Source organism: Ambystoma mexicanum, chromosome 12 (assembly GCF_040938575.1).
Source record: "Ambystoma mexicanum isolate Mex_15411 chromosome 12, UKY_AmexF1_1, whole genome shotgun sequence".
In the NCBI taxonomy this organism is placed as follows: Eukaryota; Metazoa; Chordata; class Amphibia; order Caudata; family Ambystomatidae; genus Ambystoma; species Ambystoma mexicanum.
The window spans coordinates 203,650,752-203,671,143 of NC_090936.1; the positions used below are offsets into that span (position 1 = coordinate 203,650,752).

Here is a 20,392-nt window from a genome sequence, read left to right on the forward strand (position 1 = left end):
TCCTATGCAATAGGAAGGTACAGATATAGCAATCTTATGAATGCCATGGCCCTATATGATTGTTCCTACACCAGTAGCTTATGGGAAGTCACCTAGTTCTGTGACAAACGTTTCTGATGGTCCCATTGAAAGGAGGTACTTGTTTGACAGGCTTTATGGTCATATGGTAAGAAAGAGACTTAAGAGAAGTACACAGGAGGATTATCATGAATTGAATGAGTACCTAGATAGCACAGCACACTTGGGGAATAACATGTGGTATCAACACATGAAAGAGGTGGGAATGAGACCTTCAGAGGAGGATTGCTATGTATGTGCACTCCTGCCTTATACTATGGGAAAGTCTAAGATATTCATAGCTATTGAAAACGATGTTCAGGCAGCACACTGTCTGACTCACCTTGCACTCTGGCTTACAAAGGTCAATTCCAGGGCCGAACAGTATCCCTGATATGGGTAACAAAAATGTCAGCAACTGATGAAGATGATTATGTTCAAGACATAAAGAGCACACACCAGAAATCATGTCATAAGTATGCACAGCCTGGCATAAAGGGAGGAGGAATTAAATGGGAAATAAACAGAAGACTTAATTGTCAAGGAAGAACTGATTGAGAAGTTTGAAAATGTAAATAAAGAGACCAGATGCAGATCTGGGGAACAGTGCTTTCTCCATATGGATGGGATGAACGTGTGGTTATATGCAAAGCACATGCAACACATGGATCACATACATTAGCTGTAGAAAACGCAGAATGATTGTGTAAACCCTTATGGCCGAAGCTTGCAAAGCTCTTGACGGGGTCGAAGACAAAGGAAGCCCATTGCAGATAGCGCCTTTGGCTAGTGCACAGCTATGTTTCAGAAATAATGGCACGAGAAAGGTCAGAGAGAATCAGCAATGTGGATGGATCTTTGTTGTGCAAGGAATGAAGGACAGAACAGCAGTGATAATGGATCACTACTGGGACTGTGGATCCGGAGCTTACATGAAGCTCCCCAGAGATTGGGGGGGACTGTGTTCTATAGTGAACATCTATGTTCCAGTGTTGGTGATTCCTAAAAGTGATTTGAACATTGGGCAGTTTCCAAAAGCAGATGCTCACCTGAGAAAGAAGAGATATATTTAGCTCCTGAGCCAAATGAAGAGGGAGAACTATTTTGAAGCCAAGTCAATAGAAGCTTTTGATGCCATTCCGTATGAACACAGATTGTTCAGTCAGACTTCATTGATATTCATGTTGATCTTTATGCCCAGGATCCAGACGGCAGCAAATACTAAATTGTTACAAATAACGAGATGGGAGTTTTTGCAGACGATCAACACCACCATAAAGGGATTCAATACTATCAAAGAGGAACTGAGAGGCATACGACTGATGACTCTACAGAACAGATTTGTCCTGGAAATGATCACAGCTATGGATGGAGGTGTTTGTGCCAAAATCGGAGAATCATGTTGCACGTTCATGCCTTCTCACGATGACGAGAATGGCACCTGACAGAGGCCATAACGTAGCTGAAACACTTGCACAACAAGATGATAGATGAAGTAGAAGGCATTGCTGATGACAGTTGGTTTGGATCAATCTTTTCATGGGTTCTGCAATAGATGGCAAACATTTTCAGGTTCCTGGGAGCCCTGTTGGTAATGATCATGCTTGAATTTTGTGTGATCAGGATAATAATCACACAATGCAAGAAGACTGCAAAGAAGACAGTAGGAATTAATATTGTGATTGATGTCGAATCAGGATTCAAACCTAAAGAAGTGACAGACGAGGAGATCAGAGACTATGTGAAAGCCAGCATCTATGCACCTGAAGGTACGCATTTCCTGTACCCAAAGAACCACAAGAAGTATGTGCGTAAATGAATCTACTGCAGTCCCAAAGGGCAATGCATGCTTACGTCCTGGAATAAAGATGAGCATGTGAAATCAGCAGGATGCCTGAAAGGAGTCATAAAGATATGGGTCCCAAAGAAGCACTTCAGACGAGGATGTCTAGATGTGAAGATTGATGAGTGGTCGATGAATCGCCCAGAAGGGGAGAGTGTAGCGAAGGGGCCAAGTATCCCCACCAAAATCTCTGCCTCCATGCTGCCTATATGCTGGGAGCCAGAGTGTGAGACACATGCAGTACCAGTGAGAATGCCTGTACCACAAAGAATCATGGAGGTACGGTACCCATTAAGGAAACCATATATGCACTCATGAAAATATGATGGCCATTTGAATGAAATCCCAGAGGAAGTGTGAAAATGAGCAAGAAAGAAGACTGGTGATGTCATGCAAAGCAGAGCTGACACACCCAGAAAAGAGGCAAGAGGCAGAAGAAAAGATATTCTATAGGATCAACGAGGAGGTGTTAAAGAGGAGCAACATTTCGGGCTCGAGATGAAGATGTTCATACAACAGTAATGATGAAGAAAATGCAAAATCATTTTACAATTGTACAGAAGCAGTAACGCAAGCAGACAAAGTATTCTTAAGGCTGGCTACGTAGTGAATAGATTGAGGCGATACGCCAATGTATACTCATAGGAATATATGGAATATGGGTGTTCCACAATGCACTTTAGCAGAGCTTGGACCCTGTGAACAGAAAGGCTTTTTTCAGTATGGCATAGTTGGAAAACAGCTAATGATGTAGGGAGAATCCAGGAAAGGCATGGCTGGCCCAGCACCAAGAGGTAAAGGCTGCTGTGAGCCTGGGTGTTCATTCAGTAGCTACAAAACATGTGAAAAGAACAAACCCCTGTCTGAGGTGGCGTGGAAGAACATTGAAGATGTCAGAGGTTCATCATTTAATAGTATTTAATAGAGCAAAAAGCTCTGAAACATGTTCTACAGTCACATGGTCAAATGAAAATAGATACTGGGGCGGCCTACATCGAAACCAAGAACCAAACTCTTCCTATACTCCCTTTTATTCTCAGGCACAAAGAACATTTTCAAGGCCATGCTCAAAGGCTAATTGACTAGCAGACTGCAAGAGTGATGACAGATGACAGGCTAATTAGGTGGAAAGCTATGGTGAAGCACAACCCACGAGCACCTGGGGTACTAGCCTGCATGCTGATAGCGTATGTGGAATATTACAGAGGGGTACGAGCGTGCCAACCAATTATAGAGGGCCACGTAATAGAGAGCCCTATAGTTTGTGTAACCAATAGGATGTTGTGTATTTGGTGATGTTCATAAGTGTCTTGTATTAGAGGAGGGATTAGTTGTCTACCTGATATTAGAGACCTAATCACTATCCCTGTTAGTATGCAACATATATTTAGATGTTCCCTCTAAGCCTATCACTTTCCCAACTTTTTTTGTAGTTTGCCACGTAGATTGGTGTCAATGATGAAAAGTTTTACTATATAAATTGTGTTTTTTTATGAAACTCGCTGAGTGAGAGAAATCAAGCATACGTCCGTTGATGTTCGTTGTACGCTCCGTTTTAGACAATTGCAAATAAAACAAACTAACTTTGCCAAGTTCCTGAGTCGGTCTGATTATTGATGTTTGATTAAATTCTGCATCCCCATCAATCTCAAAGTATTGCTACCTCTTCTTAAAGGGCCCTGTGGATACAGAGGTTCAGTATTCTGGCATCTCTGGCGGATTCCCATAACATTTCATATGATCCCATTTTCCTTTCTTAACTCACTTTTAGCAGTGCTTTGAGTCACGATGCCTCTAACTCCATGTGCAGCTTTAAATAATGATTCAGGATTTATGTAATTGGCCCCACCCAACCACCACCATGTGCTAAAATATGTCCCGTACCCACTAGTTCCTATATGTTCTTCCCAGATTCCAGCCGCTGCATATAAGCAATTCTTATTCATTGGGTTTCCATTTATCATGTACAGGTTTGCATGATCCGATGACTGACTGCTCAGATATCATTCAATTTCCTGTTGATCCCATGAGTTGTCCAAGAAACGAAGGGAGCAGCCAACCCATTCCAGAATCTCAAGCAGGACAATGTAAAACCAAAAGATGAATAAAATCACAGCCTCAAATGTGTATAAACTCAATTAAAATGTTCAGCGTCTTCAGAAACATGATAACAAAAAAGGCTGCGATTGCTACAACTGCCCAAACATACCTAAAGGGGGGGCATTGCTAACCGCCATGTGAAGAGAACGCGTCTTGGGTGAGCTCCGTTTGGATGTGTCCATGATAAGATGCTTTTCATGCACCGAAGAAGCCCTGGAAACCTGTGAGCTACCATACCTGTCACAGACGACATCAGGAAGTTCTGAACTGAGTTTTGTGATCGAGAGCGCCCTGCAGGGATCAAGACACCTTGCGAAGTGACACCACGCAGCCACGCCCAAAATGGCGGCTCCCATGCTTTAGCTCGCGTAACATTGCGTGGGCTGAAACTGAGCTGCGGCCCCAGCCCGTTACCCGCCGAGCGGACCGGAGGCCCACAAGCGGTGACAGAGTCCAAAGTGATCTGAGAGCAGAAAAGGCACATCCATCGATCCAGACTGGCAGAGGATCCCCAGCGGAAGAGGCAACACCCGAAGAGCGGGAAGAGGCGGTGCCCTGTCTGCCGTGTGCGGGGCCCGCAGAGTCACTGCCGGGTACCCGCTCCGGAAGCGGACGGGCAAGTGCCGGAGAGCTGTGGCAAGTGATAAACAGAAGAGGAGAGTGGTGGTGGAGAGCCCCGTGCATTGACCGCTGCCTAAGCACCACCCGACCCCCCCCTACAACCTGGGAGCACTGAGGACGAGTGCTGCACGAATGTGCATATACTGTCGAGCGGTCTGCCCTGGACACTGGTAAGCGGTGCCCCGTCTAACAGACCCCCTGGCCCCTGGGGCCCAGCGCAGCCCCAGCAAAGCCACTGCAACTGCAACCTGGCTGGGATGTCCACGAGGGGAGCAAGGGCCAAACAGCGCCAAACCACCATGGACACCTACACTGCTGGAGGCCCCACAGGACCTGAAACCACAAATAAGACAACCTCCGAGGCACTGCCGGATCCCTCTGAGGGGACAACCGAACCAAGCAACACTCAGATCCTGGATGACATCAAAATGTTCCAAACAACAATGGAAAATAAAATCGACGCAGTGGCCATAGATATGGGCCTACTACAACAAGACGTTCGTTCCCTGGCCTGCAGGACCGACACACTGGAGGTCCAGGTTCGAGAAAACACAAGCTAAAACGCAGCTCCTAAAAGATGTGGACATGCTGCAGCAAAGGGTGAAGAACCTGGAGGACAGGGCTGAGGAAGCCAAAGGGCTAATATCCGACTTTTGGGCTTGCCAGAGGGCATTGAAGGATCAAATGCCACGAACTACGTAGAGAACCTTTTGCTACAGGTGGTAGGGGCTGAAAAACTCCTGCAAGTCTTCACGATCGTAAGAGCCCACCGATCCCTCACCAAAAAACCACCCCCTGGCATCCCGCCTAGACCGATGATAGCAAAAGTGCTTAACTACAGGGACTGTGAGACCATTCTGGCCTACTGCAGATCGGGTGGCCAAATACAGAGAGACTGTGCGAAAATAGCTATCTACCCGGACTACACCTTTCAGGTCTAGATGAAGAGGGCACAATTTATATACACAAAAGCCAGACTGAAAAATGCCGGACTGCGGTACATGCTCTTATACCCGGCAAGACTAAAGGTGATACACAACAAGGCCCTTTTGTTTGACACCCCGGGAATGGATGGACGGGGAGCAGATCCCAGACGCCGATGTGAAAAAGCAGAGGTCGCGGTGAGTCATAGTACAGGGCCGCAAGCAGGACCTTTAAGCCACAATGCACATGAACAAAATGGCCGAGGCGCAGCTGGAATGAATCCTCAATGAGCGACACTGAAGACGAACATCCCTCTACCCCCAGACGTTATCGGGGTATATATACCCACCCGTAGGGCACCAGGAGACCATGTGCGGTCAAACGGAGCGGAAACAGGATAGTCATAACGAGGGAAACCTTGCTGGACCTATTTTTGGTTTGGGGAGTTTAAAGTTATGGGGGGAGGGAAAGTGGGAGTTGGCACTAAAGTTGGGGACTTGAACGGGGAAACACCAAGACCACATGGAGCTCTCATGAACAGTACAGTGGAAGAACAGCCTCGAGAGATGCCTCGCTCTAATGTCCAATCACCCTGCACCCATGGCTGCCAAAATAAAAAATTATGACATGGAATGTTAGAGGCATGAACAGCTTTGTTAAGCAACGCCGCATCAAAGCATATTTTAAAAGATGCAAGGTTGGGATCGACATGCTCCAAGAGACCCACCTAAACGCTCAAAAACTCTAAGCAATTGCCAAGACCTCGGGGGGGAACCCTAATAGGATCCTCTTACTCCTCCTATGCCAGATGGGTCCTGATCTGGATCAGCCCGACCATTCCCCTCAAGTTAACAGGCACTAAAACGGACGACGAGGGGAGGATGGCGTTGGCTCACGGCACCATAGAGGGAAAAGAGGTATGTCTAATCAGCACCTACGTACCTAATCATGATGCCACAGTCTTCTTTCGCTCACTATACTCAGGGCTTAGCCCTTACAGAGATAGCACCATGATATCGGGGGGGGGGGGAAGCACAACTGCACTCTTGATCCCCGTAAGGACAGATCTGACGACAAACATACCCGCCCATCCCCCCTGCCAAAATACTAACTACACTAACGCATCAGCTTCTACTCCAAGACCTGTGGAGGGAACAGCACCCCGAACAATGGGAATACTACTTCTACTCCCCGCCGCATGCAGTCCACACCGGGCTAGATTACATATTTGTGAGCCAAGAGCAACAAGCCACATTTGGGGACGCACACTATCTGCCCAGGGTGCTATCTGACCATTCTTAGTTGGCAATTACCTGGGAAGTGCTCCCACCCAGGCCCCCGGTGCCCACTTGGAGGCTCAGGAGCAAGGCCCTGCTCGACACAGCCTTCCGCGAGCACATATGGGAAAGCACAGAGGAATATTGGCAGTTGAACCTGAACAGAGTGAGGCGTATAGGCATGGTGTGGGAAGCATACAAGGTGGTCATGAGGGGGGATATGATAGCAACTGGGGGAGGTGCCCAAAGTTCCATCATAGCCTCACTAGAACGCACCAAAAGAGAGCTCGGAGATCTGGAAAGGAGGGCCGACTCAAACACAGAACACTTGCAGAGGGAGATTGAACTTAGACAAACCTGCCTAACTCAATGGGAGGCCCCGAGGAAATTAAGTTACGCTAAACACACTGAGAGAACCCATGCCCTAGGGGATAAACCCGGGAAACTATTAGCCTGGCTTTATAAGAGGGAAACCTCCCGAACACCTATCTGTCACATCCGCAAAACAGACGGCACCACAGCGCACACGCAAACAGAAATAAACTCACTGTTTTCTGAGTTCTACCAAGACCTCTACTCCAACTCCACATCCCCTACGGACATCGAAATAGACAATGTCTTGGACATTATTAAGCTACCCAAACTCGACACACAGATGGCAGAAGCCCTAGATGAACCCATCACACCTGACGAGGAGATGGCAACCATTAGACCCCTGCCGTCCGGAAAATCCCCGGGCACGGATGGTCTCTGGGAGAATTCTACAAAACATACGAGGAGACCCTAGCCCCTTTACTGGCCCAAGTGTTCAATGAGGCTTACGAGATTGGCGCCCTCCCAGAAACCATGAGGGAAGCCGCTATCATTCCTCCAGGAACACCTACTGCCATATATACTAGAAACATTAGACGGATTCCACAGATACACGGGGATCCAGATTAACAAGGACAAGTCTTGCCTCTACCCCCTCGCAGCACTGTACAGGAACGAATACGGGCCCCTCCCCCCATGGCCCTCCAATGGAAGACAACCTCCTTCAGATACTTGGGAATCGCTATACATCGAACCCCCGGAACTGAACATATTCTCAACACGGTTAGAGCCAAGGATGCCCGGAGAAATCAATGGACTTCTGGGGGAAACTGTTGCTCTCTAAGGCAGGGAGGGCTGGCCTCCTCAAAATGGTGGCGCTGCCCCGGCTACTACACAATTTCAGCAACGTCCCATTCAATATCCCCCCTCCCTTTTTCAGAGAAATAAATAAACTTTGCAGACGGTTCCTATGGCAGAGAGGCAGACACAGGGTGGCGCTGGAGACACAACAGAGACCCTATGAAAGGGGAGGCATGAAAATCCCCAACTTTGAACTGTACTACTTGGCAAGTCAGCTGAAGCATGTTGTGAAATGGATGGCGGATGAAACCACAACAGACACCCGACTCTTACAACCAGCCCTCCGTCGGCTGCTACTCAGGGATCTATTCTGGGTCCTGACTGCTGCACTGCAAAACAGCCCATACCTGGTTAAGCTAGGGACCCAGCTTTGGAGACGTGCCTGCAAAACTGTGAGAGTAGAAGACCCGTACTCTCCACAAATCCCCGTAGCAGCAATCATGGCTAATAGACCCTGGGGACAAACAGAAACGCGTAGCCAATGGGAGCCCCATGGAGTGGCGACACTGGGGGACCTGGTGCAAGAACAAGAGATCCTAACGTTCGCTGAACTCAACGAGGCCATGGGACTGCCGTCAGGGCAGTTCTTGCTCCATAGAGCTGTGGTGCGGAGCATGATGGACAGATGGCCAGAAGCTACAAACCTGGTAACAGAGCACGAGGTCATTGAAACCTCACAACTTTACGGGGCACTAACGGAGGACACGACCAGAAATTAATTAAAAGCAGGGTGAAGTGGGAGCATGAACTGAGCCTAGAATTTGAGGACAAGGAATGGGAGAAAATAACCGACTATCACAAAAAGATCTCCAGGAACGCACGCCTGCAACTCAACCAGTGTTACATAACTAAAAGAGCATACCTCACGCCAGAAGCGATCTCAAGGTTTGGGGGTACAGGGATCCAGGTATGCCCCAAATGTAACGAACCTAGGGATGCTATGACTCACATGTTCTGGGGATGTCCAGTGATTCAGGAGTTTTGGACACAAGTTGCAGCAAAAGTGGCAGGGGCGGGCATCGACGTGGAGGTGCAGACACCAGCGGCTTGCATCTTGGGCAGATACAAACAAAACAGAAAAAACAAGCCTCTAAATAAGCTCAAGGACCTAATATACATAACAGCGAAAAGACGCATAGCCATGGGATGGAAAAGCCCGAAAAACCGAAGCGTGGCACAGTGGTGGGGGGGGCCTCCTGAGGTGGGTGACAGCCGAAAACGGAGAGTGGGAGACTGTGCTACAGGAACAGAGGCTGGACAACAGCGGAGATCTGCACCAATGGGTGGCGCTGACCGTGCCTTTGCTCCATCCCAACGTGGATGACACTACCTCAGATGACCCAGGCAGCCCAAGCTCGAAAGCTGGCAAAGCGAGGTCTGAAGAACAGATTGTGGTCTTGGGGGGAGGGGGGGACGGGAGGGAGTGAATTAGTGATGGAAGTTTGGTTATATGTTAAACCAATAAAGAAATGTTTTTAAAAAAACATACGTAAAGCTGCCCTAAGTAAAGGTGCCCTCTTTTAATTATTCCCTAATGGTCCACTTGTTTCTTCCTGGTAAGCTACGGAGAAAGATAAAGCTCCAACGTAGCGCTGCCTATCAAGAGCCCCATTCCTACAGACATTTGGGTAAATGGTGCTGTGACATGTATTCATTCATCCATCACCTCCTGCTCTTAACCAAAGATCTCCTCAGAGGAATCCAGGGATTATCAACAATGGCATTCCTTAGGTGCTTCAGACCATTGCCCTTCCAAGCCGCCACCGTACTCTCCTGATCAAGAACTCAAAGGCACTTGGTTTGCCCTCCACCGAGTAAAGTGGGACATAAGGGGAGCTACACTGGAGTCCATCTGCCAGAGTCCGTCATTGAGTACAGCTTCCTGCTAACCCAGCTGCCCACCCTCCCCCACTCCTAGATCTTCCGTTTAGTTGCTGTCTGAGGGACGCCATATTCTGGAGCCTTTCGACTGTCAGTAACATATGGGCACTGTAGGCGTGTAAGTAATAGACATGTAAACAAACTGCTGCTTTCATCCTCGCCCTACTCTTCTTTTGCTGCCCACACTACGCTCACGTCGGTGCATTCTTTCAATGCTGTCACTTCCTGTTCCGCTGCCGTATTCTAAGTCATAGCAGATGCGATCCATTTACTTTTAAATGAACGGAAGAGTTTACGCTTTTTAAGGGTATATTTCGAGAATTCACAGACCACTTTTACACACTTGGGGTTTAGGACTAGCCACGGCAGTTGGAAGCTATATATACACACAACTACAGGCCGAGGAATGCAGTGACCTTTGATTTTATTTTTTTCCCAAACAGGTTGCGAAATATGGTTTGTCAGAAAAAGATGGACAGAAACCATTTTATTTTTTTACTACTTCCGATTTCATGAATGCGTTATGTCGGACATCCCTATGGTTACACTTGGAAACGCATGCTCTTTTCCTTCTAGTTTTAGTTAAAACAAGGACATCATGCTGAGAGTGTTGACAGATAGAAAGACACACAACATGGATGGTAGTCCACGCTACTACATGCAGATGCATAGACATAAATGCTCGTATCTGCCTTCCCCGTGGAGTGTGTGAATGATAATCAGTGAAGCAAGCTTGCAGTGAAAGGCTTCACTGGGTTTTGCAAGGGGTGGCTTAGTGGGCTAAACCGCTAGCCGTGTTCAACCAGCAGGTCACGGGTGCCAATCAGCGTCTTGACTCAGCGTATAGCACTGGTATTAAAAAATGTTATGCTGAGACCTCCCCCTTGAGTAAAAATGTTGCTTCTGGGACCCGCTAGATGCCATATCTACTTATATTTTCTATTGAAAAGCATTCACCCTTCTCTCTTTTCGGAGTGACTTGCGCACCCCCGGACATCCTTTGGGCCCCATTAGGCCAACCCTACAGTTTGAAGACCAGTCATCCAAACTCGATGAAGTGTGGACTACTTAGCTGGGTGGCTCTAAGAATGTTTCTCGTGGCGGTTAGGGACTGCCAGACTGCAAATACATTTTCAAAAGAAATCCATTGTGTTAACTGAACTTGGTTAAGATTCAATGAAACTAAATCCTACTGCCATGTGTATAGTTCTCATTCAATTTTGTGAGTAAACTCATTGCAGTGTTATAAAAAAAAAAAGGGGAAGGGGAGGTGATAGGGGGCATGGCCGGTGAGAGCACTGTCCATTAAAGAGGGGGGAGGGCAAAAAAACAGTAAGAACTCGGAACACTGGACACAAAATGGTTACCTCTGAGTCTGCTCTGTCACACCAAAACCACAAAGTGCCTCGTCTGCCATATAAATAGCCTCTTGGCACAAATAGCTGGTTTGAGTTCATTAGCAAATTGCTGTCTGCTAGTGGGAATATACCCATTGGGGAGAACCCCTTAAAGATTGGGATGGGATGGGATTGTCCCCTTCTTAAACGCCCTTGCATGTGTACGGGAGAGGGGTGTGCCCTGCTTAAACACCCTTGCATGTGTAGGAGTGAGGATTATGCCCCGTTTAAACATCCTTGGATGGTTAGGAGAGAGTAGTGCACCTGCCTAAACATCCTTGCATGAGTAGGAGGCGTGCACCCTGCTTAAACCCCCTTGTATAAGTAGGAGCGAGTCTTGTTCTCTGGCTTCAAGAGCTGGAGTGTGTGGGGAGGCCCAAGGTGGATTATTTTAGTAGCTGTGGGTGGAGAGCTCGACTAGTGACTAGTTATGGGTTATTTTGAATTTGTGTTGTGTATTTGACATCTGGTAAGTGTAGCTCTCTCTTGGTGTGCCTCGAGTCACCCTTGCCATATGTGTCTTTGAGTTATTGAGTACCCATACGGCAGGACACCTGCGGCTCACCAGGTGTTTTGGACTACGACGCTCATGATCCCGTACCATTGAGCATGCAGAAGGGACTGATGGGGTTTGTAGTCTAAAACATATGGCGGGCCAAATGTTTTGGTCTCCTGCCATATGGCGCCTGAAAGATCATGTGGGGGTGAGGTGTGTTATATACACGTTAAGTGGTACAAGAGGGGGAATTGGCCCTGCACGTTTTGGGCAGTGTTAGAAATAGTGTCAAAGGTAAATGGACAGGTGTCTAGTGCAGTCTGCGGCATCAGATACTTGATTCCAAACATCCTTCTCACTGGAGGTGCTAGGAATACGTAGCCAGGGACGTCATTTCACCAAAATACGAGGGGTAGCGGAAGTGACATCACATGACCCGTGACCCCCTGATGACATCACAGGAAGTGATGTCATTTGAACCCACCCCAAAGTGATATCGCAGGAAGCGATGGAACACGACCTTTCACCCGTTGACAAAACAGGAAGTGGCATCACATAACATTGTGCACTACGATAAATATGGTTACGATATTACTATAATGTGATGTACATTTCATACAAGAATGGATTGCCATATCTATCGTGAAGATCAGTGTGTATAGGCCCATATTACCAAATGACTGGGAATGCAAGCAATGACCAAATGATAATGATGTGTTATTATATAGCACTTACGCTTAAGCACTTTATATAGGAAAAATATATACCCAATATCACCCAACCTGTGTTGGTACTCATTTATCGACCTCAGAAGGATGAAAGGCTGAGTTGAGGCGTTTAAGAACAGACTAAATCAGTGACTCACCCCCTGAAGTGTGCCTGAAATAAACCTTTAATGAGCCTAGCAATTATTGTATAGAATTCCAGAAAGACACATTATTTGGTATTCCTATTCATTCTTATTTAGGGTCAGTGCTGAAAGTGTTACACGTGTTCCACTCCAGAAGTAAAGAGCCACATGGTGCTGGCCACAGCCAGGAGCTTGCATTACCAAAAAAAAAAAAAAAAAGGGGGGGGGTTATCTTTTTAGAGGTCGCAAGGGAGTCTTCAGAGGTCGCAGTTGCGACCTCTGGCGACCGCTAAATGACGTTGCTGTACGTAGCTATGACAAACTGTAAAAGCTGGAGATTTGCTTTGACGTTTCAAAAACGGGGCTCCACAGGAACTGCGTTTATAAGATTTTGAAGGCACCCTGCCCAACAATATGTTTTGTTATCTGAAGACGGTAATCGCTCTTTTTACATTGAGACAGAGCTTTTGGAACCATGACAACGAAATAACGCTCCAGCTGTTCCTGTTTTTTCCAGTGTTTCTAGAACCAAATGGTATGTATGTTTAAATTCTATCTTTATTTTTGGTTTTGACCATTATGTGGTGCTTGAGCATCATTATAATCGGAACCCATTCCATTGGGGTACATATAGGAGGGAGATCGTATTTGAAGAAGGAAACATCTTGTGGTTGGGTGTTTGGCTTTTCAACCACCTATTGACCATCCATGGCAATCCTAATTTCGGTGGTCATTACTGCCCCCTAGCTGCCCCCCCTGTCCGTAGTACACCGTCCTCTGATCTTTTTGAGGTAACTTTATTGCACAGTAACATCAATCTGTGTGCCTTATGGGGCCAGTCAATGTTATTTCTCAGCAGCGATCTAATAGTTAATTGATTCATTTGTAGCTACACAAGAGCTCCTAGTGTAATAAAAATACCTTAACTTAGTGTATTCAGCCACTTGGATTAATAAGCAATGTGTGAGTCATGACACAAGTACCTTGCACTGAACTCCTGTAAAAAAGCAAGCAATGACAAAAACAACAGTTTTGGATTATGTATATGGGTTTTATAAGAATTTGCCAGGCACTGCTATCATTTGCCCTGGCGCTCGCACAATTTTTCAGCTTTATCCATTTAATGGGCACTTAATAGTGCCAGGAAAATGCCTACCCATGCCTATACAAAACCCAAAACCATTGGCTTTACCAATGTTTCTTTAGAAATATGTAAGTTTGGCGCTCTGGTATTACTAGGAATTGATTATGCTTGTAAGAAATGTAATCAAATAAGCATATCAAATTAAATAACACTGTTTGTCTCAGCCAAGAGTAAACAAACTAGAACTCCTCCCACTGACACTAAACGAGAAAAACAGGAGTTTTAGGGCCTGATTCATGGAACCTTTAGAGCAGTGCAAAGTGATGTTGTACTGCATTCAAACATCCTGATTCACAGAGCAGTGCAAAGTGTATTTTTGCAGTGCAACGTCACTGCAAAAGTACTCTTTGCACCGTGATTTAGGCCAATTTAGCATGGTGCAAAAAGTACTTTTGCAGTGCAAAGTGACTTTGCGCTGCAAAAATACACTTTGCACTGCTCTGTGAATCAAGGCGCTTGATGGCAGTGCAGGCATCAAAATAGCCCTGGGAGAGGATTCTGAGGCCATGCAGCCATGTCTTGCCTCCTGATGACTACATCAAGAAATTACAAGCACGGGTCTTATTTCTATGTAGCGTTTGCCACCAACATCCAATTGTGTTGACCAAGAAAGAATCCAGATCACCAGGATTCAGTGCTATGGCCTTCACATTGCGCATGTGTCCAGCAATCCACCTGCTGATCGGTCTCAATACTTGCATGTGAATCCAGATCACCAGGATTCAGTGCTATGGCCTTCACATTGCGCATGTGTCCAGCAATCCACCTGCTGATCGGTCTCAATACTTGCATGTGAATCCAGATCACCAGGATTCAGTGCTATGGCCTTCACATTGCGCATGTGTCCAGCAATCCACCTGCTGATCGGTCTCAATACTTGCATGTGAATCCAGATCACCAGGATTCAGTGCTATGGCCTTCACATTGCGCATGTGTCCAGCAATCCGCCTGCTGATCGGTCTCAATACTTGCATGTGAATCCAGATCACCAGGATTCAGTGCTATGGCCTTCACATTGCGCATGTGTCCAGCAATCCACCTGCTGATCGGTCTCAATACTTGCATGTGAATCCAGATCACCAGGATTCAGTGCTATGGCCTTCACATTGCGCATGTGTCCAGCAATCCGCCTGCTGATCAGTCTCAATACTTGCATGTGAATCCAGATCACCAGGATTCAGTGCTATGGCCTTCACATTGCGCATGTGTCCAGCAATCCACCTGCTGATCGGTCTCAATACTTGCATGTAGGCAGAGTGGCAGATTACATAATCGCTTGTCAAATACCCATTTTCCAGTCTGGAATTTCTTACTGCATCATAGCCTTGTCAGAGTGCAAAACATTTGCGATAACTGAGCTGAGAAAAGGATGCCACCACTGATTTGTTATACTGGGAGAATGTATTCTTATTTATTACATTTGTTGATAGCGCCCAGGACCCAGAGGTATCATGGCGCTTGTTAATTGCATTGCAGACAGTGCCTTTGAGACACACATTCGTACCTCTTAGCTGGTGCAAGTGTAGTAATACAGTGTTCAGCACATTTAGTCTTTCTGATGTTTTGGACTACAACTCCCATCTTCCCGAGCTAACGTGAGAAGTCATGGGAGCCATATTCCAAAATAACTGAAAAGCCACCGGCGCCATACCCTTGTTGCTTACCTTAAAATGTTTAAAGTAAAATTTCCTCGCTTTTTTTTTATTGTAGCACAATATAGTTCACTGATTTGCTGGGATCGGCTCTATTGGTCATTATACAGAACCTCATTGGTATGTCACAAAAGTACCCACTGCTATTTCACCCAAGACATAAGCTCGTTATAAAATGCATGGGATCTGAAGGTAGGAGAGAGGTAGTAAGACAACAAGCAGCCAATCAGTGCACAAGATTTTGTAGAAATTGGAATAAATTACATAAACCATTTCTTTCCCATTCTATTTGTACTAATGTAGCCTTGCCAGAGTCATTGACTGCGCTACAAGTACCAGAGTACAAAAGGGGCAGACAACAGCAAAGAAAGACTACATGGTAAATAAAACAGCATGTGTATTTCTAGAATTCGCGTTCATCCCCAGAGAAGCATCTTGGCTCGGATTATGGATGTGTGTTAAACAACTCAGTGTTTCTATAACGCTAGAGTGTGGAGGGGGGGGCCTTAGAAAACGAAAGGGTCCAAAGCAGGTGAACGGGTTTCTGGGGCATCCAACTCTGCACTGCAAGAGTGCCCGAGGTTCTTGCATCTGAGCACCTAAGCAGGAGTTCCACCAATAAATGATAAGGACTAGAAAATTTAGGACAAGCCACGGAAGGATCTCAATGTATGCTAATTCTGAGTGAAGTGATAATGTGTTATTTACATAGTGCTTACATAAGCGCTTTACCTAGAACATATATTCATACAAAGGGCTATTCATTTATCGATTTGGGAAGGATGAAAGCAAAGTGGGACGAGCGGCTGCAGCAACGTCGCTCGCGTGTACTAATGTTAAATGTTAAAGGTATTTGTACCACGCACCGTCACCAACGGAATTGGTCCCGAGGCGCTCAGGCGGATCTGTAAATGAGGAAGGTGGGATGGGTTAGTAAGGTGAAGGAGGGAGTAGGATAGTGAGAGGAGTGGTGTTCTGTTGGCAGCTTCAGCTCAGTATACACCGGGTGCTGAGCTTTGGTGCGGGTATCGGATCGGAGTCAGTCTGTGTGTGCTGTTGTTCCGGCTTATGTGTTGTTGCAGTGTTGTAAAGTGTGTGCGGCTTGTTGTGCGAGAGATGGTTGTGTGAGTTTTTTGAGTGAGATCAGTATGCAGAGTTTGAGCTTATATTGGTTAGTGGGTTACCTGACCTTTACCATGCTAACATTCACAGTTCTGTCTGAGTGTGGCACTTGTTGGCCCTTACATTCCCATCTAAACGCGGCGTGGGCCAATGTTTAGGACTTCATCCAGGTGTGGTCATGCCAACATTCACACTTTTATCTAGATGCGGCGCAGGCTAGAGTTTAGAGATCCGTCCAGGTGTGGGTCTGCTAACATTCACAACTCCAGGTGTGGCACACGCTAGCATTCATGTTTTTCCTAGGCGCGGGCATGTTGTCCTTCAATCAATCCTATCCAGATGTGGCGCCTATCCAGATGTGGCACCTATCCAGATAATGGCGCCATGTCTCACCAGATGCCGAGTGGAAACTGTAAATCACTCCCTGGCCCCTACTCTCGCAGCCTATTCCTCCTGCTGGGGAAATCACTTAGAAATGGTCCGATAGTGCCCGTTATTAGAGATATGTCGGGTGGAATCGGGATTTGCAACCAGAAGAAGCGCAACATGAATTCACCTCATGAAGGAAACATCTCGCTCCCACCGCGCGCTGCGTGCGTACGTGCGTGCGTGCGTGCACGCCCCCTTGCCCAACGGCCGCAACAAGTTTACAGGGGGTTACAAACAATGGTTATAACATGGAAACCCCTGGTGCGCCCACTCCCGCACAATGCACACCAAACTACACCACACTCGAATGTTTCTACCACATCTTGCCAGGCAATTCTTTCAAGACCTCATTGGGCGTGGCTGTGCTTTACAACACTTAAACCACACAAATGAGCCTTTGTATTTTATTTTAACTTGGCCTCACACATGGTAACTCTATGAGTTTGAGCCAGTTATGCAGTGGCATGCGATAGCCCTGAGATTTGTATGGCTAACTAGCAATTCTAAGAGATAACGCAAGCCTTTATCCAGCAGCGGAACAGCAAAGCAGTCATAACCTCCCTTCAACGTATAGCTTTCAATTGAACATTTAAATGTGATAGGTTTTAAATTGACATTTTAATATTATTCATGAAGCAATCAGATATGTAACCACAAAAGTACACCAATGATTTGCGTTAAAATATTCCCCCACATATGTCTGCCGTGTAACATTAAGTACTGCATTTACCAGGTATTCAAAAAAAAAAAATCAACATTTTTAAAACAGACATAATTATATTGATCATTTATGATGAATATATATAAATTATGGACTTTAACAAACAGATGTACGTTTCATTAATACATTGAACAAAATAATAATTGTGTACTTACCGCTGCATATAATCTCCCTTTGTTGTTCATTGCTACAAAACGTTCACTTTTCACACCAAACAAACTAACAACCCCTCGTTCTACAGTCGATATTTCTAACAGACCTGGGTGGACAAAATGCACATTTAATGCCATGCATCGCATGTTCACGTAGCAAGAAAGCATGCACGGCTGATTTAAAGTGGGATTCCACAGGACTATAGAATGCACACATTTTGAAAGAAATCAGCAGTGTTTCCACATGGCGTCTGCACAGTATTTGCAACATTCTCAACAGGACCGTTTTCTAGCCGCAACTGAGTGAAACCTGAAACTAGCAGAATCTTACACTAGTCAACTACTGCTGGGGACAAAAACGGTGAAACATACAAGCAAAAGCCCCTGAAAAAAATATGCTTTGAGCATATGATACAGGAGTTCATACTCCCTAAATCCGTACCAAATTAACTACTTGGGTTGCAAAGTCAACTCTTTCAGGACAGATGGCAGCGGCAACTGGTCATTCAAATCTAAAAGCCATTGGAATGCGAAAAATTGTGACGAGTGGAAATTCAGAAATCTGTTCCTGGTTTCTAGCGGGGGATAGGAAAACAGAGTAAAAATAAGTTGCCATCTAATTTCGTCCAAGCATTCGCGACATGTTTCAGCCAGGAGGTTGCCACTGCTGACTGATCTGAGAGCGTTTATAAAAGAAACAGATGCACTCAACCAATATGCCAAGAAGCAGCAACTTTGGCGCCATGTGCCCGTTCATTACTACACAATGTTGCCATCAAGTTGCCTCTATGAGAAGATATTTGTGGATGCAACTCACTGTATTGGTTTTCGCTGTGGACGCCGCTTATCCTTCCGTCAGGGAGGATCTGGAGGTGAAATCCGATGCCCACATTGCAGTAGAGCCTCCGCACTCTCTTGATTCCTAACAAATAGTCAGTCTCCCAGTTCACATCTGATCTTTCTCCTGCCATCTCTGCAAGGGATCGGGAAAAGAGAGACCCCCATCCGCGCTCTAGAAACGTCCCATTAGTTCGGCCCGGAAGGGGATACGTCGAAACAATCCCGGCCAGAAAACAGAGCAGAACAAAAGTGGGCAACGTCCAGTGAACGCTGGCTCCGCAGGACATAGTGATGAGAAGCCTTTGTGCGACGGCCATCCGGTTCACCTTCTGGGCACGTGGTCAGAATTAATGGCCCTAAAAATACCGCCCTTCTTGTTTTTCTCCCTTCAGCATGGCGGCGTAGGCTTATTTTTGGAAGGCAGATTGAGATTGCTGACATGAAACTGAAGCCTGGGAGCAGTTTGGTGGAGAACAGAGAGAGACCAGCAAAGCTCCAAGTGCTGGGGACCATGTTTTGCAGCTCCTGCGCGCTTCCTCTGGCAGCCGGGATATATTTGCTTGTCCTATCTGTGTAGTTCAGGAGCCGTCCCACCCCTCGACATCATCCTGGCATCAATAACTTGCCAAAGGTACATCAGCTGTGTAGCAAGGCCTGTAACACTAACCTGCTACGTCAAGTTTGCTGAGAGTTGATGAATGCTGCCACGCAAGGCACGAGGAGGAGTGAGGTTTCATTGGACAGCGGGCAGTGACTACTGAATGTGGAGAGGCCTCCCAAGGTCCAAATTGGTTGGACGACCACATGCCTAGCAAGCAGCTTCCTTATTTAGAGGAGGGGGTGTAAAAAGAGTGTGCTGCCTCACCGTCAAGCAATGAGAATCCTGCAGCCCTTCCTAGGCAGTGTTTTGAGTCGGGCACTTTAGCCAGCAGTGTCAAGGTTTTAGGAAACAATTAGTAACACTTGTGGGATTTTTGGGGGGCATTTGGATAAGTGTGTTCATTTTAATTCGCCATTAAAAAATACTCGCCACTATTTAGGGCCTTGGCTAGAAAAGTCCTATACGTTGAACAGCAGCATCTAAAGTTGAGAACAAAGGAAAAACTTACATATAAAGGTATTTGAATCAAATGTTGTGCCCCCACCTTCCTGCCCACCCTGCTTGATGCATGCATCCTGGCAAAGAACCGGCGTATATTTAAGGACTCGCTTTTCTTTTTGAAAAAATAATTGAGTTTTTAAAAACTTTTCCTGTAAGCGCATTCGTGTATATGTTCGTTCGCACTGTGCTCTGTCTGCTTCGACAGGGATCTAAGCCAAAGTCCTCCATGCACGCTTCATAAAGCTGCAGGGCCTTGCCAGTGCTCTGCAAAGACCCCTCGAGGTGCGGGCACTTCATTCCCAGGATGCCTTTGAGCAGCCTGTCTTGCATGCCACGCATGTTCCATTGCAAATATAGCTTTCAATGGTGCGTGGCTGCAACGCGGGCCCAGATTGACGGCATGGCACGGGAAAAGGGGCCCCCACTGGACTGCAACAAGTCCTGCATTATTTCATAGCGTGACATTTGTAAAAAACAAAAATTATAATAAAGCATTCCAAGCGCAGCAGTCCTCTCTTGATTCGAGTGAAGGGACGAGAATTGCCACATTTTTCGTGGACAATAAAGCTATATTTGATGCAGGCCATAAAACCCCAGCTCCCCGGCAGAGT

General features: G+C 46.3%; 1 protein-coding gene across 1 annotated transcript in view; it reads right to left on the bottom strand.

Moving 5' to 3' along the window:
- Nucleotides 1-19,439, bottom strand: part of FGF6 (fibroblast growth factor 6) — a 161,941-nt gene extending 142,502 nt beyond the window's left edge. Inside the window, exons 1-2 of the mRNA XM_069628303.1 lie at nucleotides 18,657-19,439; nucleotides 17,843-17,946 (exon numbers count right to left, since the gene is read on the bottom strand). Coding sequence (XP_069484404.1) covers nucleotides 17,843-17,946; nucleotides 18,657-18,996 — 444 coding nt within the window. The 5' untranslated portion in view covers nucleotides 18,997-19,439. The remainder of the gene's footprint in view (nucleotides 1-17,842; nucleotides 17,947-18,656) is intronic.
- Between the last annotated feature and the right edge of the window lie 953 nt (nucleotides 19,440-20,392).